Source organism: Urocitellus parryii, chromosome 11 (genome assembly GCF_045843805.1).
Source record: "Urocitellus parryii isolate mUroPar1 chromosome 11, mUroPar1.hap1, whole genome shotgun sequence".
NCBI lineage: Eukaryota > Metazoa > Chordata > Mammalia > Rodentia > Sciuridae > Urocitellus > Urocitellus parryii.
Genome location: NC_135541.1, coordinates 36,070,543 through 36,088,526, shown reverse-complemented (window position 1 = coordinate 36,088,526; position 17,984 = coordinate 36,070,543). Strand labels below are relative to the sequence as shown.

At 41.6% G+C, this 17,984-nt stretch overlaps 1 protein-coding gene across 1 annotated transcript in view; it reads right to left on the bottom strand.

Moving 5' to 3' along the window:
• Nucleotides 1-8,290, bottom strand: part of Zyg11a (zyg-11 family member A, cell cycle regulator) — a 41,052-nt gene extending 32,762 nt beyond the window's left edge. The window contains exons 1-2 of the mRNA XM_026381636.2: nucleotides 8,201-8,290; nucleotides 1,653-1,818 (exon numbers count right to left, since the gene is read on the bottom strand). Coding sequence (XP_026237421.2) covers nucleotides 1,653-1,818; nucleotides 8,201-8,290 — 256 coding nt within the window. The remainder of the gene's footprint in view (nucleotides 1-1,652; nucleotides 1,819-8,200) is intronic.
• Between the last annotated feature and the right edge of the window lie 9,694 nt (nucleotides 8,291-17,984).

Below are 17,984 nucleotides of genomic sequence, written 5' to 3'. Positions count from 1 at the left end.
CCCTCTGAGTTCAATCCCCTGTACCAAAAAACAAAACAAAACAACCAGGCCTAGGGTAGAGATGTAGTTCAGTGGTTAAAGTGTTCCTTCCTAGTTTCAATCCCTAGTGTTAAAAAATTAAAATAGTAATGGTATGCAGCTCAGTGATAGCATCACTGGGTTCAAGCCCCAGTACAAAAAAAGACAAAGAAGAGAGAAGGAAGGTGACAAGGAGGGAAGAGGGGAAATAGAGGGAAGGAAGGATAGAAGGAAGAAAGAAAAAAAAGAACAATCCTCAAACTTTTAAGAAACCACAAAAAACTCATAATAACCAAAGCTAGCTTGAGCCAAAAAAACAAAGCAGGAGTCATTACACTACATGACTTCAAATAAACTACAAAGCTACAGTAATGGAACCAGTATGGGGACAGGGAGGTATAGTTCCGTGTAGGGAACTCAGCCTAGCAGGCTTCAAGTTCTAGGTTAGATTCCCCAGTACTCCAAAACAAAACAAAAATACTGGTATAAAAACAGACACACAAACCAGTGGAATAGAACTGAGAACCTAGTAGTCAACACACACCATCTATAGCTCTTGATATTCCACCAAAGAGCTAAGAAAATGCAATAGAGAAAGACAGTCTTTTCAATAAAACAGTGCTAGGAAAATTGGATATCCACATACAGTAAAATGAAACTTGATCCCTACCTTTCACCAGTTACAAAAAAAATGCAAAATGGATTAAAGACTTACATGTGAGACCTTAAGGTATAAAAGTACTAGACGAAATGCTTCAGGACACTGGAAGTACAGAAAACAAAAAAGCAAAAAGAGGCAAATAGGATTACAACAAACTTAAAAACTTCTGGGTTCAGCAAAGGAAACAAATCTACCAACTGAGAGAAAATACTTGCAACTATGCTTCTGAAAAGGTGTTACTATATAAAGAACTCAAAACACTCAACAGCGAGAATTAATACTAATCTGATTAAGAAATGAACAATAGGGGCTGGGATTGTGGCTCAGAGGTAGAACGCTCACCTACCATGTGTGAGGCACTGGGTTCAATCCTCAGCACCACATAAAAATGAAATAAAGATATTGTGTCCACCTATAACTAAAAAATAAATTTAAAAAAAAAAGAAAGAAATGGACAATAGCTGGGCACAGAGGCACATAACTGTAATCTCAGCAACTGGAAAAGCTGAGGCAGGAGGATTCCAAGTTCAAGGCCAGGTTCAGCAATTTAGTGAGACCTTGTCTCAAAATTAAAAAATATTACAGCATCCCCAGCATCAATCTCCCAGTAGCACGTGCGCGCACGCAGGCACGCACACACACACACACGCACGCACGCACACACACGCACGCGCACACACACACACACACACACAGGTTCATATCCATAATGTAAAGAATGGGAGATGATACTACAGCAACAGCATTTTGAAAAATATAAGATGGACAAGTGACAACTTAGTTTTCCATTTACCTGGTAAGCCAAGAGCAAAATGAACTTAGAGTCAAAACAATTTCTATCATAGTATCTGAGAAAGACTGAAACTCAACTTTCACACAAGTAAAATGCAAATAATTTGTATGTAAAGGTGCTTTTCAAATAGTAAAAAAATTGCTGTGAGAGTGAGAGTAGTCTACAGAGGAACCTTATTACCTTGACAAACCATCATCCCAAGGAATCGATCAGCTATTTCCTGAGGGAAACTCCAATGCTCTGGAAAGCACAGTGTTCCATCAGGTTTCTCAGAACACAATTCTTCCAGATTAGCAATCAGGACATTCATGCAGATGTTGGCCAATGTATAGGGTGATGCCTCCTCCTAGCAAACAAATTCCAAACCTTGTTAGAACACATCTACAAATATTCAGCATAAAAGTGGTCATGCCTATATTCCTACTCTAATAATGATTTACATGTAATAGAACCACCTTGGGCTGGGGTTGTGGCTCAGTGGTAGAGCACTTGCCTTGCACGCATGAGGCATTGGGTTGGAACCTCAGCACCACGTTAAATAAACAAACAAATAAAGATTTTTAAAAATCTCAATTTCAGTTCAATATCTGGGATTTTTCAAGCAGAGATATAAGTCATTCCTTCAAGATAATTTTTTTTTTTTTTTTTTTTTTGTGTGTGTGGTGCTGGGGATTAAACCCATGGCCTTGTGCATGCAAGGTAAACACTCTACCAACCCTGAGCTAAATCCCCAGCCCCAAGGTACATTTTTTAAAGTTATTATTCTGTGACAGAGGATAAAAAGGCCTATTCCCACTTTCAAAGATGTTCACAACCAGGACTAGAGGATGTACCTCAGTGGCAGAGCACTTGCATGAGATGCATGAGGTTCTTGGTTTGACTCCCAACAAAGTAAAAAAAATTAAATGTATGGTGTGTGCCTACTGTCCCAACTACTTGGGTTACTGAGGTTGGTGGATCACTTAAGCCCCTAAGTAGGAGACCAGTCTGGGCAACATAGTGAGATGCCAGTTTAAAAAAAATAAAAAGCCAGACACAGTAGCACACACCTGTAATCCCAGTGGCTCAGGAGGTTGAGGCAGAAGGATCCCGAGTTCGAAGCCAGCCTCACTAAAGGCGAGGTGCTAAGCAACTCAATGAGATCCCATCTCTAAATAAAATACAAAATAGGGCTGGGGATGTGGCTCAGTGGTCATGTGCTCCTGAGTTCAATCCCCGGTAACCCGCCTTCCCCCAACCCAAAAAAAAAAGGGTGCTTTAAAGAGTTGAGGTTAGGGTTGTGTGGTTCAGTGGTAGAGCACTTGCCTAGCATGTATGAGGCACTGGGTTCAATTCTCAGCACTGCATATAAATAAATAAAATAAAGTCCATTTACAAGTAAAAAAAAAATTATAAAAAGAGTAGAGAACTGAAAGGGAGGTGAGACTCTAGAGGCACATGGTCCCTTTCTCATCCAAAATAGGTTGATATGGTACTATATTAGACCCCAAAAGATTAATATGCTGGAGATTGCTAACTTTTTCAGAAACTTCAACATGCAACACATCTCTGACCTCCACAGCATTTTGGACTTCTTAAATTCCTTCCATGGAAGTTGGGGATGCAGCTAAGTGGTGCTCTTGCCCAGCATGCACAAGGCCCTGGATTTAATCCCCAACACCACAGAATAATTAATAATAAATAAACATGATGGCACACACTCAGGAGACTAAGGCAAGAGGATCACAAGTTCAAGGCCAGCCTGGGAAACTTAGCAAGATCCTATCTCAAAATAAAATATACAGGGTGGGCATGTAGCTCAGTTCCAGTGATACAGAGCTTGCCTAGAATGTGTGAGGCTCTGAGTTCAACTCCAGTGTCTCGAGGGGTGCAGGGAAACACGGGAACCAGGCTTGATGGCACAGGCCTAATCCCAGCTACTCAGGAAGGCTGAAGCAGGAGGATTCCAAGTTCAGCAACTTAGCAAGGCCCTTTGCAAAATAAAAATTCTTTATAAAAAGATCTGGGCATGTAGCTGGACACAGTGATACATGCCTGTAATCCCAGCGGCTCAGGAGCCTGAGGCAGGAGGATCACAAGTTAAAAGCTAGCCTCAGCAACTCAGCAAGGCCCCCAGTAACTCAGCAAGACCCTGTCTCTAAATAAAATTTTAAAAGAGCTGGGGATATGGCTTTGTGATTAAATATCCTTGGGTTCAATCCCTGGTAACAAAAAAAAAAGAAGAAGGAAGAGCTGGACATGTAGCTGAGTGGTAGAGCACCCATGGGTTCATTTTCCAGTACTACTGGGGAAAAAAAATCTGGGAATGTGATGTGGCTCAGGGCTTGACTAATATGCACCAGGTTCCTGGGCTGAATACCCAGTGTAGGAAAAAATAAAAATAAAATAATAATAAATAGAATTACATACAACATTCTGCTACTTGTTTTTGTTGTTAAAACCAGTATTGATGTTTTTGCTATCCACTCTATTCAGTTTCTAAGTCACTTTATCTGTTTTCCATATTCTTTTTTTTAATATTTATTTTTTAGTGGTAGTTGGACACAATACCTTTATTTCACTTATTTATTTTTATATGGTGCTGAGGATCGAACCCTGGACCTCGCACGTGCTAGGTGAGTGCTCTACCGCTGAGCCACAACCCCAGCCCCTGCTTTCCATATTCCACCAAGAACATTATTGTCTTTGCCATTACAAAATCTGATACTTTTTTTGGGGGGGGGGCACTGAATTCAGGGGCACTCAACCACATGAAACCACATTCCCAGACCTATTTTGTATTTTATTTAGAGACAGGGTCTCATTGAGTTGATTAGTGCTTGCTTTTGCTGAGGCTGACTTTGAACTTGTGATCCTCCTGCCTCAGCCTCCTGAGCCACTGGGATAAACAGGCATGTGCCATCGTGCCTGGCCTAACAGATACTTTCTGATACTCTTCATAGTGACTCTCTTCAGCAGATTCAGATATAACTGACCATTCCTTTCTTCAAACACTTTCCTTGGCTTCTGTGACAACACCTTCCTTTCCTTTCCTGTTCTAGTTTACCTTATTTGCTCCTTTTTATCTGAAGACTTTAAATGTTGGAAATATTCAGAGTTTCATCCTAGAACTGTGCTGTCCAATTTGATTGCCAGTACTCACATGTGGCTATTTCCATTCAAATTAAAATAAAAATTTCAGGGCTAGCCACATTTCAAGAGACATGGCTAGTGGCTACCATACTGGGTAGTGCAGATATACAACATTCCTTTATCACAGAAAGTTTTCCAGGACAGCACTGTGCTAGGCCCTTTCTTTGCTTCTACAATATATAACTACTGATCGCCTGACTAAATGCTCTCTCTAAAGCCAATGAATTCCAGATTATTATCTCCAGGTCAGACTTCTCTTTCAGCCAGTCTTGGATATCCAATTGGCTACTACTGATGTATCACTTAACTGTGTTACGAAAACATTTCCAACTCATCCTGCACAAAAATGAACTTTCCCAGTGTTTCCCAGCTCCAAAAGTGCTATGTATCTTCAGCTGATGAATCTACCACACCTCCTGGTCTTTGACCAAAGCTGCCGGCCAGTATCCAATGCATCAGCAAATCCCATGTATTCTATCTTGTATACCACTTACCTCCCACCCAGATTCACAAGAAACTCAAAGATGAGGAAATGGAGGAGAAAGTTAGAATGTATTCTAGTTTCCAAGTGCTGCAATAAACAATTACCACAAAACTGGCAGCTTAAAACAACAGAAATCTATTTTCTCAATTTCAGAGAACAAAATTCCAAAATCAACGGGTCAGCAGGGCCACATTCCCCTCTGAAGGCTGTAGGGGAGAATTTTCCTTGAGTATTCTAGCTGTGTTGGCTCTTAGCTCTCCACAGCTTATTGAAGCATCACTTTGCTCTCCACCTTTATCTCTATGTGGCCTTCTTCCATATCTCTGCTCAAATCTCCCTCTCTTTGCTTTTATATATATTCATTTATCAGACAGTGCTAGGGATCCAACCTAGGGTCTTGAGTGTGCTAGGCAAGCACTCTACCACTAAGATAACCTCCAGTTACCTTTCTTTTATGAGATTATCACTATAATAAGTGGTATTTAGTTGGAGTACATCCTAAATTTAGATGATCTTACCAAGAACTTCAACTAGGTGCAGCACACCTGTAATCCCAGAGGCTTAGGCGGCTGAGGCAGGAGGACCACAAGTTCAAAGCCAGCCGTCAGCAAATTTAGTGAGGCACTTAGCAACTCAGGGAGACCCTATCTCTAAATCTAAATAAAATATTTAAAAAGGGCTGGGGACCCGGTCTCTAAATAAAATATTTAAAAAACAGTTGGGGACATAGCTTGCTGGTTAAGCACCTCTGGGTTCAATTCCTGGTGCAAAAAAAAAAAAAAAGAACCTCAATAGCATCTATAAAGAAAGACCCTCCCAAATAAGGTCAAATTCACAGATAGCAGGAGTTGGATTGTAGACATATTTGGGGGGAAACAATTCAATTCACTACAGCATATGTCCCTAGCTCTCTGAAAAGTTACCCTGGGTTGGCAGTGTCCCTTAACCAGTCCTCTAAAATTCAGCCCTTTTTCCTTTTGTAAGGTCCTCTGGGTGGTAAACTGCTATTACCAGGCATAGAATACTATATGCGGGTATGAGGACACATGCCTGTAATCCCAGTGGCTGGGGAGGCTGAGGCAGGAAGATCAGGAGTTCAAAGCCAGCCTCAACAAGTTAGCAAGGGGGCTGGGGATGTGGCTCCAGGGGTAGCGCGCTCGCCTGGCATGTGTGCGGCTCGGGTTCGATCCTCAGCATCACATACAAACAAAGATGTTGTGTCCGCCGAAAACTAAATAAATAAATATTAGAAAAAAAAAAGTTAGCAAGGCCCTAAGCATCTCAGAGAAATCCTCTCTCTCTAAATAAAATATAAAAAAGGGATAAGGATGTGGTTCACTGGTTAACCACCCCTGGGTTAAATCCTTGGTACAAAAAAAATATATTTTTTTTAATTAAAAATACTGTATGGCTTTTTCCATACTTGACCCTTATTATATTTGGAAACAGCCCCTTAAACTCTCCTTGGATTATCCCTATTTTGAATCTGTCATTTGTTTCCTGCTTGCAAATGGCAGAAATAAATTTCTAGACTATCTCCTCCTTTCTAGCCCCACCATAAGTTTCAAACCCAAGTCACTACTATTTTACCTAGCGTCCTACAAATCTGCAAATCAGTTTTTCCACTTTCACTTCTAATTCTTTCTCCAATCTATCTACCCAGAAGACAAGACTCACCATTGTTAAAGTATAATTATACTATATGACTGTTTTTTTAAAAAAAGAGACAGAATTTTTTTTAATTTCCATTTAATTGACCACTTCTTTAAGAGAGAGAGAGAATTTTTAATATTTATTTTTTAGTTCTCGGCGGACACAACATCTTTGTTGGTATGTGGTGCTGAGGATCAAACCCAGGCCGCATGCTACCGCTTGAGCCACATCCCCAGCCCACTATATGACTGTTCTAACTAGAAAATGCTCAAATTAGTACAAGGTTTAAAAAAAAAAAAAACTATTGCTATAGGCAATCAACAATCAGATAGAAAACAGAATTTGTTTAAGTTACAATACCATTTTTAAAATATCAAATAAAGAGCTGGGCATGGTGATGCACATCTGCAGTTTCAGCTACTCAGAAAGCTGAGGCAGGAAGATCACCTGGGTTCAAGGCTGATCTGGGCAATGCAGTGACACCCTGCACCTTAAAAAAAAAAAATGCATGCATCACAAATACAGTGCCTAATAAGGAAGAAAACAAAAATATACACATCGTGGCACCTATGAAGTTCAGCTCACATTAAATTATAATCAAACATGAGCAGGAAAAAAAATTTCAGTCAGAAACTGGTGAAGAAATAAATAAAATTAGCCGGGTATAGTGCTACACGTCTGTAATCATAGTGGCTCAGCAGGCTAAGGAAGGAACTAAAATTCAAGGCCAACCTCAGCAATTTAGTGAGACCTTGTCTCAAAACACTTAAAAGGGGCTGGGGATGTGGCTCAGGGTTTGAGCACTGCTGTGATGAATCCCTGGAGAGAGAGAGAATATGAATGAATCTAAATGTTAGGGTCTCCAACTTTACATTAGTAAAAGGGGGATTAGTAATTGCCCACAGAAGACAGGAGATTAACGCTTATTTCGGAAATGCGATGCTTCACACACAACAGGTGCTAAATACACGTTCTGTGGCTTTAGTTTGAAAGACGCGGGCAGGTGGATTCCGGCAATTCCGACAGTCTCCCCACGGTCCCCCGGCCCTAAGCCCCGGATAGCCCGGGCGAAGGGTCGGTCTCCGGGGAACGCCTGGTCTAGGGCGCACGCGGAGGTGCGCTCAAGGTTCGAGGCCCCCAGGGCTCAGCCAGACAAAATCGCCTCGACCTGCCGCGGGCCGGCTGAGCGTCCTGCCAACACCCAGGTGCCTGCGGCCAGAGCCAGGTGAAGGTCAGAGTTGGAGCCCCGAGGGGCCGGCCCAGGAGCCGCCTCGACTGCTCAAAGTCAGCGCGCCGACCTGCGGCTGAGGTGCACGACCCAGTCGGCCATCCCGGGACCGACTAGGGGTCGGCCTCTGGAGACTTCACCCGCGCGCGTACCAGTTCCCGCCGAGCGCCTCTGCTGCACCTCCGACGGAAAGTCGCGCCGAGGCCGGCTTCCCGGCCTCGCGGTTCTCACCTGCACCACGCAGCAGCCTGGGGCATCTTTCTGGGCGTCGGGTAGGAGGAGGTTCCGGGGTGTCAGGCCCGGGTGCAAGAAGTGGACCATGGTGACCCCCCGCTCGTGGGGCGTCGAAGAGAGAGCTATGTCGAGCTGGGGCCAGGGTCCCGCGGGGGCCGGAGTCGGTCCGCGGTGGGCGACAGCGGGGCAGCACCTACTACGCCCGACTTGCCAGGCCACAGGGGTTTTGAAACGCCTGGCGAGGCGGAGCGCAGGCGCCCCAGGAGGTCGTCCCGCCGCAGACCCCGCCCTCAGAACGGCCCTGCTCTGCCCCCACCCGCACCCAGCCTCCACCCTCCCAAGGCCCAACCGTCCTCTTCAAGGGCAACTTTCCAGCTGCTGGTCTATTCACCCAACTCCTACGCACCCTTCAGAGGCCCGTGGCCCACAAACTCACACACTCCTAGTCCCAGTGATCCTGGAAGTTAAGGCTGGTGGATCACAAGGTCAGCCTCAGCAATTTAGCCAGGCCCTGAGTAACTTAATGACACCAGGTCTCAAAAGTTTAAAAAAAAAATTAAAAAAATTTAAAGAGTTTATGGATGTATCTCAGTGGTAAATCACCCCTGGGTTCGGTTCCCATTAAAAAAAAAAAAATCGTCCCTGGTAAGGATACAAAACAAATATCAAAAATCTTGGGGCGGGGGAACTGTTGAACTTTCTTCTGACTTGAAAAGTATTGGGAAGATCCTTATATAATCCGCTCCAAGAAAGAAACCTAGTAGATTAAAATATTTTAGCTGATTTAAGGAAAAAAATATGTCCTGTTTTGGAATACTAACTCAGCCGTCTATTAATTTGTGAACTTTGGTCAAGATTCTTTTTTGTACTGAAGCTTAACGTCCTTATTAGTAAAATAGGATGAGAATGCTTTTATCTCAAAAGGTTAACGTGAGGATTAAATAAAATAATGTATGTAAAAACACCACAATGCAAGTCCTTGATGAGTGGATTCAAATGTTAAAATTACTTTTCATGTAGAAATAACTTTGCAAAATGCTTTCCTTTAACGATTACTCCTCCTCTTTTTAAAAGTGGGCTATTTGGTGTCCTCCATTCCTAAAATTCAAACACCTCCTCCCCCATCCACAGTAACTTTTCTTTTACTGAAAAACCAAAAACTATCACAAGCTCTGATATGAGTACCAGAAAATGTTTTACGATTATTGACTGTGGGTATTTTAATTAGTGTGTGTGTTAAATTAAAATCTGTAACCATTATGTCCATGATGTAATGTGAACTGCAAAACTTAAGATAAACTGCAGAATTTAAGATAGTGATATAAGAATCTACACCGGGGCTTAGACCCCAGAGCTCACCCAGTTATCAGCTGGAAGAACAACTGAATTAGGACTTAAAAGCCCAGCCTTAGGGAGCCCGCGGGACTGACAGGACCCAAACAGAGAGGCGACATGACACTTCCGGTCCCTGTTGCCTACCCTGCACCAGACTCCTCAGGCCGGGATGGAGTTCTAGCGACCTGGACTTGAGACACATTAGAGGTGAGTGTCTTGGACCTTTGGGTGTAGACTCAGTTAGGACTTAGGGTGTGTGTTTGAAGTGTGATGAACATTAATAAAGTAGATTTGGTTGAATCTAACTGTGCCTCAGACTGATATGGGGGAAGTATTCCTACCTGTAAACACTCTGCCTTCCCCTCCTTCCTCTTAAAAACTGTTTGTACTCTTAGCTAAGGCCAACCCATGGGCTTGTGCTCTAAATCCCATCACATCTGGCTTACTCCAAGACAACGTCCAGCAACAGAATTTGCATGCCATTTTATTAGCTTATTTTCCAAAAGAAGAAACTGATGGGTTTTTGGTTGGGGATTGGGTGTTCCCCACCACCACCACCACCAATGCTGAGGAAACCCAACCCAGGTTACCAAAACTAGTGGCTACATCTTCAACCATTTTTATCTTTTTTTATTTTAAGAGAGGTCTCTGTATATTGCCCAGGCTGGCCTTGAACTTGCCATCTTCCTGCCCCCCACCAAATAGCTGAGATCAGCACCACCACGCCCAGGGCCAAATTTATCAGAATTTTGAATACTGAGAAGACATACTAACAGCCTATGTGTTTTGTTGTCTTCTCAAACAGATAGGATGTTTTTCAAAGGAAAAGATTCTGTGTTGCTCTCGGACCTTCAAGAAGTCTTTATCTCTTCATGGGCATCAATTGCTTCACTGTTGAAATAGAATAAGGTGCCAGATCTGAGGCACTCCATCACTCTGCAATTCTCTGGATCCCTCCTTTCCCTCCTCTAATATGTTCAATGGGTTTTCCAGGAATATTTACTTTATCGTGTGTGTGTGTGTGTGTGTGTGTGTGTGTGTGTGTGTCTCCTAGTACTGGGGTCTGAACCCAGGGATTTCTGTATGTGAGACAGGAACTCTACCACTGAATTATGCCCCCAACTCTTTTCATTTTATTTTGAAACTTAATCTTGTTAAATTGTTCAGGTTGTCTGGAACTTGCAATCCTCCTGCCTGATCTCTCCTGCCTCAGCCTCCTGAGTAGTTGGGATTAAGTAGTGAACTTTTTTTTTTAAAAGAATTTGCAGTTTATTCTGCTGTCATGTATAGCGAATTAGAATTTAAAAAAAAAGAATTTGCAGCTTAATGACAAATAAAAGGAAAATTTAATAAAGTGGTAATCATTGTATTGAGCAGCTATTGAGAATTGTTCAAGCAGGAGCCCAGCCCCTTTAAAAAAAAATTTTTTTTTAAGTTTTTTTTTCCCCCCAGCACTGAGGATGGAATTCAGGGCCTCACATAGGAGCCACATCCCCAGCCCAAAGGTTTGTCATCTTTTTTTTTTTTTTTATTTTAAAGAGAGAGAGAGACAGAGAATTTTAATATTTATTTTTTAGTTATCAGTGGACACAACATCTTTGTTTGTATGTGGTGCTGAGGATCAAACCTGGGCCGCATGCGGGCGAGGCGAGCATGCTATTGCTTGAGCCACATCCCCAGCCCTTTAAAAATTTTTTTTTGAGACTGTCTCATTAAATTGTTTAGGACCTTGCTTAATTGCTGAGGCTGCCTTCCAACTTGTGATCCTCCTGTCTCAACCCTCAGAGTCACTGGGATTACAGGCATGTGCAAATTTTTTTTTTCCACTTTTATCTTTTAGTTGTTTTTTTTTTTAAGGTGGACACAATATCTTTATTTCATTTTTATGTGGTGCTGAGAATCGAACCCAGTGCCTCTCGCATGCTAGGCGAGTGCGCTACCATTTGAGCCATATCCCCAGCCCTTGCAAATTATACCAAGGAAAATTCCTGATGGTTGAACCACACTGCAAAGAAAAGACTACCAACTCCAATTTTAAATCAAATTAAAGCAAGCTTGTATTTGTGTACACTGGAGCTGGCCAGGACTGTCTCTCCCCAAAACCCCAGGCTAGAGATCAATACCCCAGCTCTCTGGGAACAAGGTTTTATAGCACAAAAAGTTGCAAAGGGGGGTGTCTTGAGAACTTAGAGCTAACAGGATTTTGACAAGCATAATACAAAGGCAGATAGTAGATTAATGATCTACATGGCATGATATTTCAAGGTAGGGAGTAAATTCAGATCCCAACATCAGAATTTATGAGGTGTCGCTAACTAAGATTTTAGAAAGTGTTGTTATCTGGTCAGGGAAAGCCAGGCATGGGTGAGTTCAAGGCACAGTCGGGTTCCACCATTCGACCAGCGCACTGGTTTCATTAAAGAGGTTCTTGGCATAAAAGTTAGCTAGCAAGATCGAAATAAAACACACAGACTCAGTTACCTTTTTCTATGACCAGGTCCGAGACGGCTCTCCCTCTGAACTCCCACCTCGAACCACCCGGTAGGGCAGCAAAGGTTACTCAGGGCTAGCAGGAGAGAGAGAGAGGGAGCATGCCAGGGAGTAGCCTTTTATTGGGGAACAAGAAATTCAGGGGAGAATTCCATCCAATGAAGGTTGAGGGTGGCCGCACTCCAAGGTCAGGGTCAGTGATTGGGACCCCAGGGTCAGTGGTCAGTCACACCCCCACACGGACAGGCTCTCGAACCAGGAGAGGGTCGGGAAAGCTCTGACACAGTTTAGCCAGAGTGCCTCAGACCCAAACTGGGAGTTGCCCAGTCACGTGTGAGAATGGCTCCCCACAGTCAGGAATTCCAAACAAGTTTAGAAATCGCAGTAATTTATAGTAAAACAGAAATTAACTTTTCGTGACTTTTTGACAAGATGGCTCCCAATCTTAAGATGGAATTCCCCCCTTGTCTTATGTGTCCCTTTCAAATCTTTGATAGGGTGGAGGAAGAGCTCTGAAGGAATTTTAATCCCTCAGGGGACAGTCTCCAATTTTCCAGACTTACCTAATGGCCTCCTTGATCTGACCTGACTTGATTTACCTATCTACACTGTCTGTCCATCTAATTCTGGTTTTATTCCCCCCTTTCTAATTTTAGGAACTTTCTACTACTGTAAGGAAAAGGAGTAATGACCACCTGGCTGCTTCGCCAGAAGGGGCAAGAAGTTTGTAGTTCCCTTTTAGAAGTCAGGTTGGATTGAAGTTAGGTTGGATTGAAAATCTGGTTGGAGAAGAACACGTTGTAAAGTCCTCTGGGGATAGGTTCTTCTAAAAGAGAGAAACAAAAAACATGAGTATTGAACAAATATTGCAGCTTCTGGAACATGTCAATGAATATCATAAAGACAACAGAAGTTAATATTTTTTGAGAATTTTTTTTAATATTTATTTTTTTTTAGTTCTCGGCGGACACAACATCTTTGTTGGTATGTGGTGCTGAGGATCGAACCCGGGCCGCACGCATGCCAGGCGAGCGCGCTACCGCTTGAGCCACATCCCCAGCCCAACAGAAGTTAATATTGTCTCACCAGGAGATGTGAAGACTGAGAAGCTGTTCTCATAATAAAGCCAGAGTGGACAAGGCCTTTATATAGGAATGTAAATCTTTAACATCTTTAAAGTTTGGGTTGGGGATGTGGCTCAATCGGTAGCTCGCCCATGCCTGGCATGCGTGCGTGCGGCCCGGGTTCGATCCTCAGCACTACATACAAACAAAGATGTTGTGTCCGCCGAGAACTAAAAAATAAATATTAAAAATTCTCTCTCTCTCTCTCTCTCTCTCTCTCTCCTCTGTCTTTAAAAAAATATCTTTAAAGTTATCAGGAATATAAACACAACATTTAACTTTTAATGTTGCAGGTGTCCATCCCCATGAGATGTAGCTAAGCTACTCAATGTCATCTGATCTTGTAAAATTTTACTGGTTATGTCCTCTGTGTCTAGTAGAGAACCCTTTATTTCTGTTACTTAGGGTTTTATAATTATGTTAGCAAATATTAATCCTACCTGTGTCAGAGGTTAGGAAGATCTATACAGCTTAAACTGACCAAAACTTCTGACTTGGCAGTTTCACTTGATAGAAGAGATATTGTGTCCACCTAAAACATAAGAATAAATATTGGGCTGGGGATATGGCTCAAGTGGTAGCACGCTCACCTGGCACGTGCGGGGCACTGGGTTTGATCCTCAGCACCACATACAAACAAAGATGTTGTGTCCGCCGAAAAACTAAAAGATAAATATTAAAAAAATTCTCTCTCTCTCTTTAAAAAAAAATAAAAATAGAAATAAATAAAAGATGTTGTGTCCACCGAAAACAGAAAAATACATATTAAAAAATTCTCTCTTTCTCTTTCCCCCCTCCCTCCTCTCTCTCTCTTAAAAAAAAAATATTAAAAAAAAGATTATATATTTTGTCTTCATTGTCTAAGGTTCTGTCTTCCAAGTAGTCTAGTCTGTTGGTGATGCTTTTTATTGAATTTTTAATTTGGTTTATTGTTTCCTTCATTTCAAGGATTTCTGCTTTGTTATTGTTTTTTTTCTTCAGAATCTTTGCCTCATTATTGAAGTGATCTTTCACTTCCTGTGTTTTCTCTTTGATTTCATTTCTTATACTGCCCTTTACTTCACAGATCAGTTTAACTATGTACATTCTAAATTCCTTCTCTGACACTTCTTCGCCTGTGGTGTCAATGGATTCTGTTATTGGAGTATCTTGGTTTGTTCGAGGCAATTTGTTCCCTTGCTTTTTCATGTTGTTTTTGTATCTACTCATCTAACAGTGTGGATCTCAGGCAGTAGAACTTTTACCCTGTGGACTTAGTATCCCTGAAGTTTTCCAATACCTCACTGTTTAGGGGCAGACAAATAATAACAACCACCTATGCAAACAATATACAGCATTAAACCAAACAGTTCCTACTATGATGTCTACAATGTTAATTATCACAATAAACAGAAATAATATGATCAGTTATTGCCTACAAAAAAAACAGCAGGTTTGAAAAAGGGTTTATAATTTCAAAAGGTGGACAGGGATAGACCATAAATGATATAGTATGTGATGATTATGAAGTAAAAGGAAAGAAGAAGTAAAAAAAAGAGTGAAATAACAATAGAGATTGACTATTAGCAGAATAAAGGAGATTTTTACTTTATATATAAAGTAAAAATTTTAAAAATAAGATAACAGAAAACAAAACTAAAATATACTAATCAAACATTCTGATGAACCCAGTCTAATTCTCTCTTAAGATCAGGAGCCATCTTGTCAAAAGTTATAAAAGATTTATTTCTGTTTTCTGTAAAATACTAGGATTTCTATTTGGCTATAAAACTCTGCTCAAGCTGGAGTACTGTCTTCCATCCCACAGATTTCAGGAGAGACAGTACCAGCTAGTCGGAATTACAAGCTTGCTTTAATTTGATGTAAAATTGGAGTCAGTGGTCTTTTCTTTGCATCATGATTTAATAATTTTAGTTCACAAAAAAAAAAACTAATCCATGAAAAATAACTGGCTTCAAAAATGCTAGAAATGAGAGGAAAAAAATGAGAATGTATAAATTACCATGTACTATTAAGGTCACAATTAAACAGAAAAAGAACAAAAAAATTTTGATGAAAAGTTAAAAGAATTCTTTCCGTTGGAGTTCAAAATATTCTCAGCTGGGCTCCAGGCTCTTTGCCAAATGCTAATTGGTCTGAAGATTTTTTAAAAAGTGTACCTCCAGTGCCCAGTATTTGCTGGTTCACACTGGATCTCCCCTGGGTTCCACTTGTGTGTGGAGGACCCAATTTTTAATCCCCTACTTCATCTTCCGACCCCACATTTCCTGGTCTTGGGTTCAGTCTCCAATCTGCTCCCACCCTTCTGAGTTCCCAGCCAGACGTGTCTCTCCCAGGGAGTCCTGCAAGCAATCAGATTGGATGGGGAGAGGTAGAGCTAGAGCTCAGTGGCTTTCCACAACCAGTTGTCCCCTGTGTAAACCTCTTTCTGTTTTGATTCTCTCTGGGTCACTTAAGCACAGTCTGCAATGTGTGTTTACTGGGCCTGTATTTTGGCCCACACTCAGGTTTGCCAGGAATCAGCCCCCTCAGCTGCCAGCCCAGCAAAATAGTTCCTTCCTTTGTTCTCTGCACTCTGCTAGAGAGATGGCAGCTTCTTTCCCGCATATAGATATTGTGCAGTGTGTTTTTCAGGTTTGTCAGACAATGTCCTCGATCTCTAACTGCTCCAGACCCAGACACTCCTCAGGCCTCCTAAATATATGGGTTCCTTTTTCCCCTTATCCCTCCATTATGCTCAGGGAGGGACTTCTCTGGCTGTGCTTCTGGCCCAGCCAAGGCAGTGGCTGTGCCACTAAGGATTTCCTCCTTTATTTATTTATTTAAACTTTTTATTTTTTTAGCTGCAGATGGACATAATACATTTATCTAATATTTATTAAATAAAAATAAATATTTATGTGGTGCTGAGGATTGAACCCAGTGCCTCACATGCTAGGCAAGCGCTCTGCCACTGAGCCACAACCCCAGCCCTCTTCCTTCTTTTATTAAATTCAACCTCCTGAGTCCTCAGTCTGCTTTGAATGTCTAGTTTTAAATTCCAGTAAAGTCCCCCATTTTTTTTTTTGTTTGTTTTTGTTCACCCATCTTGCTGAGAAGCTGCCTGTCTGCTTTCTTGGTTTCACTCCACAGAACAGCCAGGAAAAAACTCCACCATCTTGAAAACCTCCTCCACCTTTTTAAAAATTTTTTGAGACAAGATCTGCCTAAGGGGCTGGGGATGTGGCTCAAGCAGTAGCGTGCTTGCCTGGCATGCGTGCGGCCCGGGTTCGATACTCAGCACCACGTACCAACAAAGATGTTGTGTCCGCCGAGAACTAAAAAATAAAAAAAAAAAAAAAAAAAAGATCTGCCTAAATTGCTTGGGACCTTGCTAAATTGCTGAGGCTGGCCTTGAACTTCCTCCTGCCTTAGCTGCCCAAGTGATTACAATTAAAAGTGTGCCTCACTAAGCCCAGCTTGTTTGGTTAAATATAGCCATAGATACAGGGGCAATGGCTCTCAATTGTAATCCCGGCTTCTTGAGAGGCTGAAGCAGAAGGATTCCAAGTTTGAGGTCAGCCTGGATAATTTAGTGAGATTTCTATCTCAAGACAAAGAATTTTTAAAAGGGTTGGGAATATAGCTCAGTGGTAGAGTGCCCTTGGGCTCAACCCCCAATACTGCAAAACAAAACAACAAAAAAACCCAGAACAATAAGCTCTACAATCACCCTAACAAATCTAATCTCATTTTTTATTAGTGAAGTAGTTTCTGTAGTGACTTTTTAAATTTTTTTTGATAGTTGTAGAAGGACAGAATGCCTTTATTTATTTTTATGTGTTGCTGAGGATTGAACCTAGTGTCTCACGCATGCTAGGCAAGCTCTCTATCACTGAGCTATAGCCCCAGCCCCTCTGTAGTGACTTTTTTTATTAACGATTGTATGTAAGTACAGAATCTAAATAGTAATGCTGCTCTATAATGTCATTCTTGAGGACATTTTCCTTGGTACTTATTCTTTCCTGTAGCATTCATTTGACGCTTAATCACATTCTGTCAGAGATCTAAGAAATATCAGGTTATCCTGTTATAAAATGGTGGGGTGGGATCCATTGTATAGGAAATGAGAATTGGAGTTGCTACAATCAATGTTCTATGACTTAGGCAAATCGATTTACCTAAGACTTAACTATAAATGAAGGTTCTAAAACAAAAATCACAAATACTTTGTGTTTTTGGTAATCCCTCTCACTAAATGCACTTAAACATTCTCTCCATAGATAGTTCTTTTTTTTGGGGGGTGGATATAGTGGGGATTGAATCCAGAGGTGCTTAACCACTGAGCCACATCCTCAGTCTTTTTTATTTTTTGAGGCAGTGTCTCACTAAGTTGCTTAAGGGCTCCCTTAATTGCTGAAGCTGGTCTCGAACTTGCAATCCTCCTGTCTCAGCCTCATGAGTCACTGAGATTACAGCATGCACCACCGTGCCCAGCAAACAATGTATACCAATTAATTATCTCAATTATATCACCAGGTATAGGTGTCCAGTTTGGATTAAGCACTGTGAACTGGGTTTCAAATATACTGTTAAATAATTTTTATTTAACCTTTATTCTTCTCCATTATTTTTTATTTTTTGGTACTGTAGATTGAGCTCAGAGGTACTTAATGAGAGAGCCACATCCCCAGCCCTTTTTGAGACAGGGCCTTGCTCAATTGCTTAGGGTCTTCTAAATTGCTGAGGCTGCCTTCAAATTTATTATCCTTCTGCCTCAGCCTCCCCAGTTGCTGGGATTAGAGGCATGCACCACCATGCCTGACAAACTATATAGCTTTTTTCACAAAGCA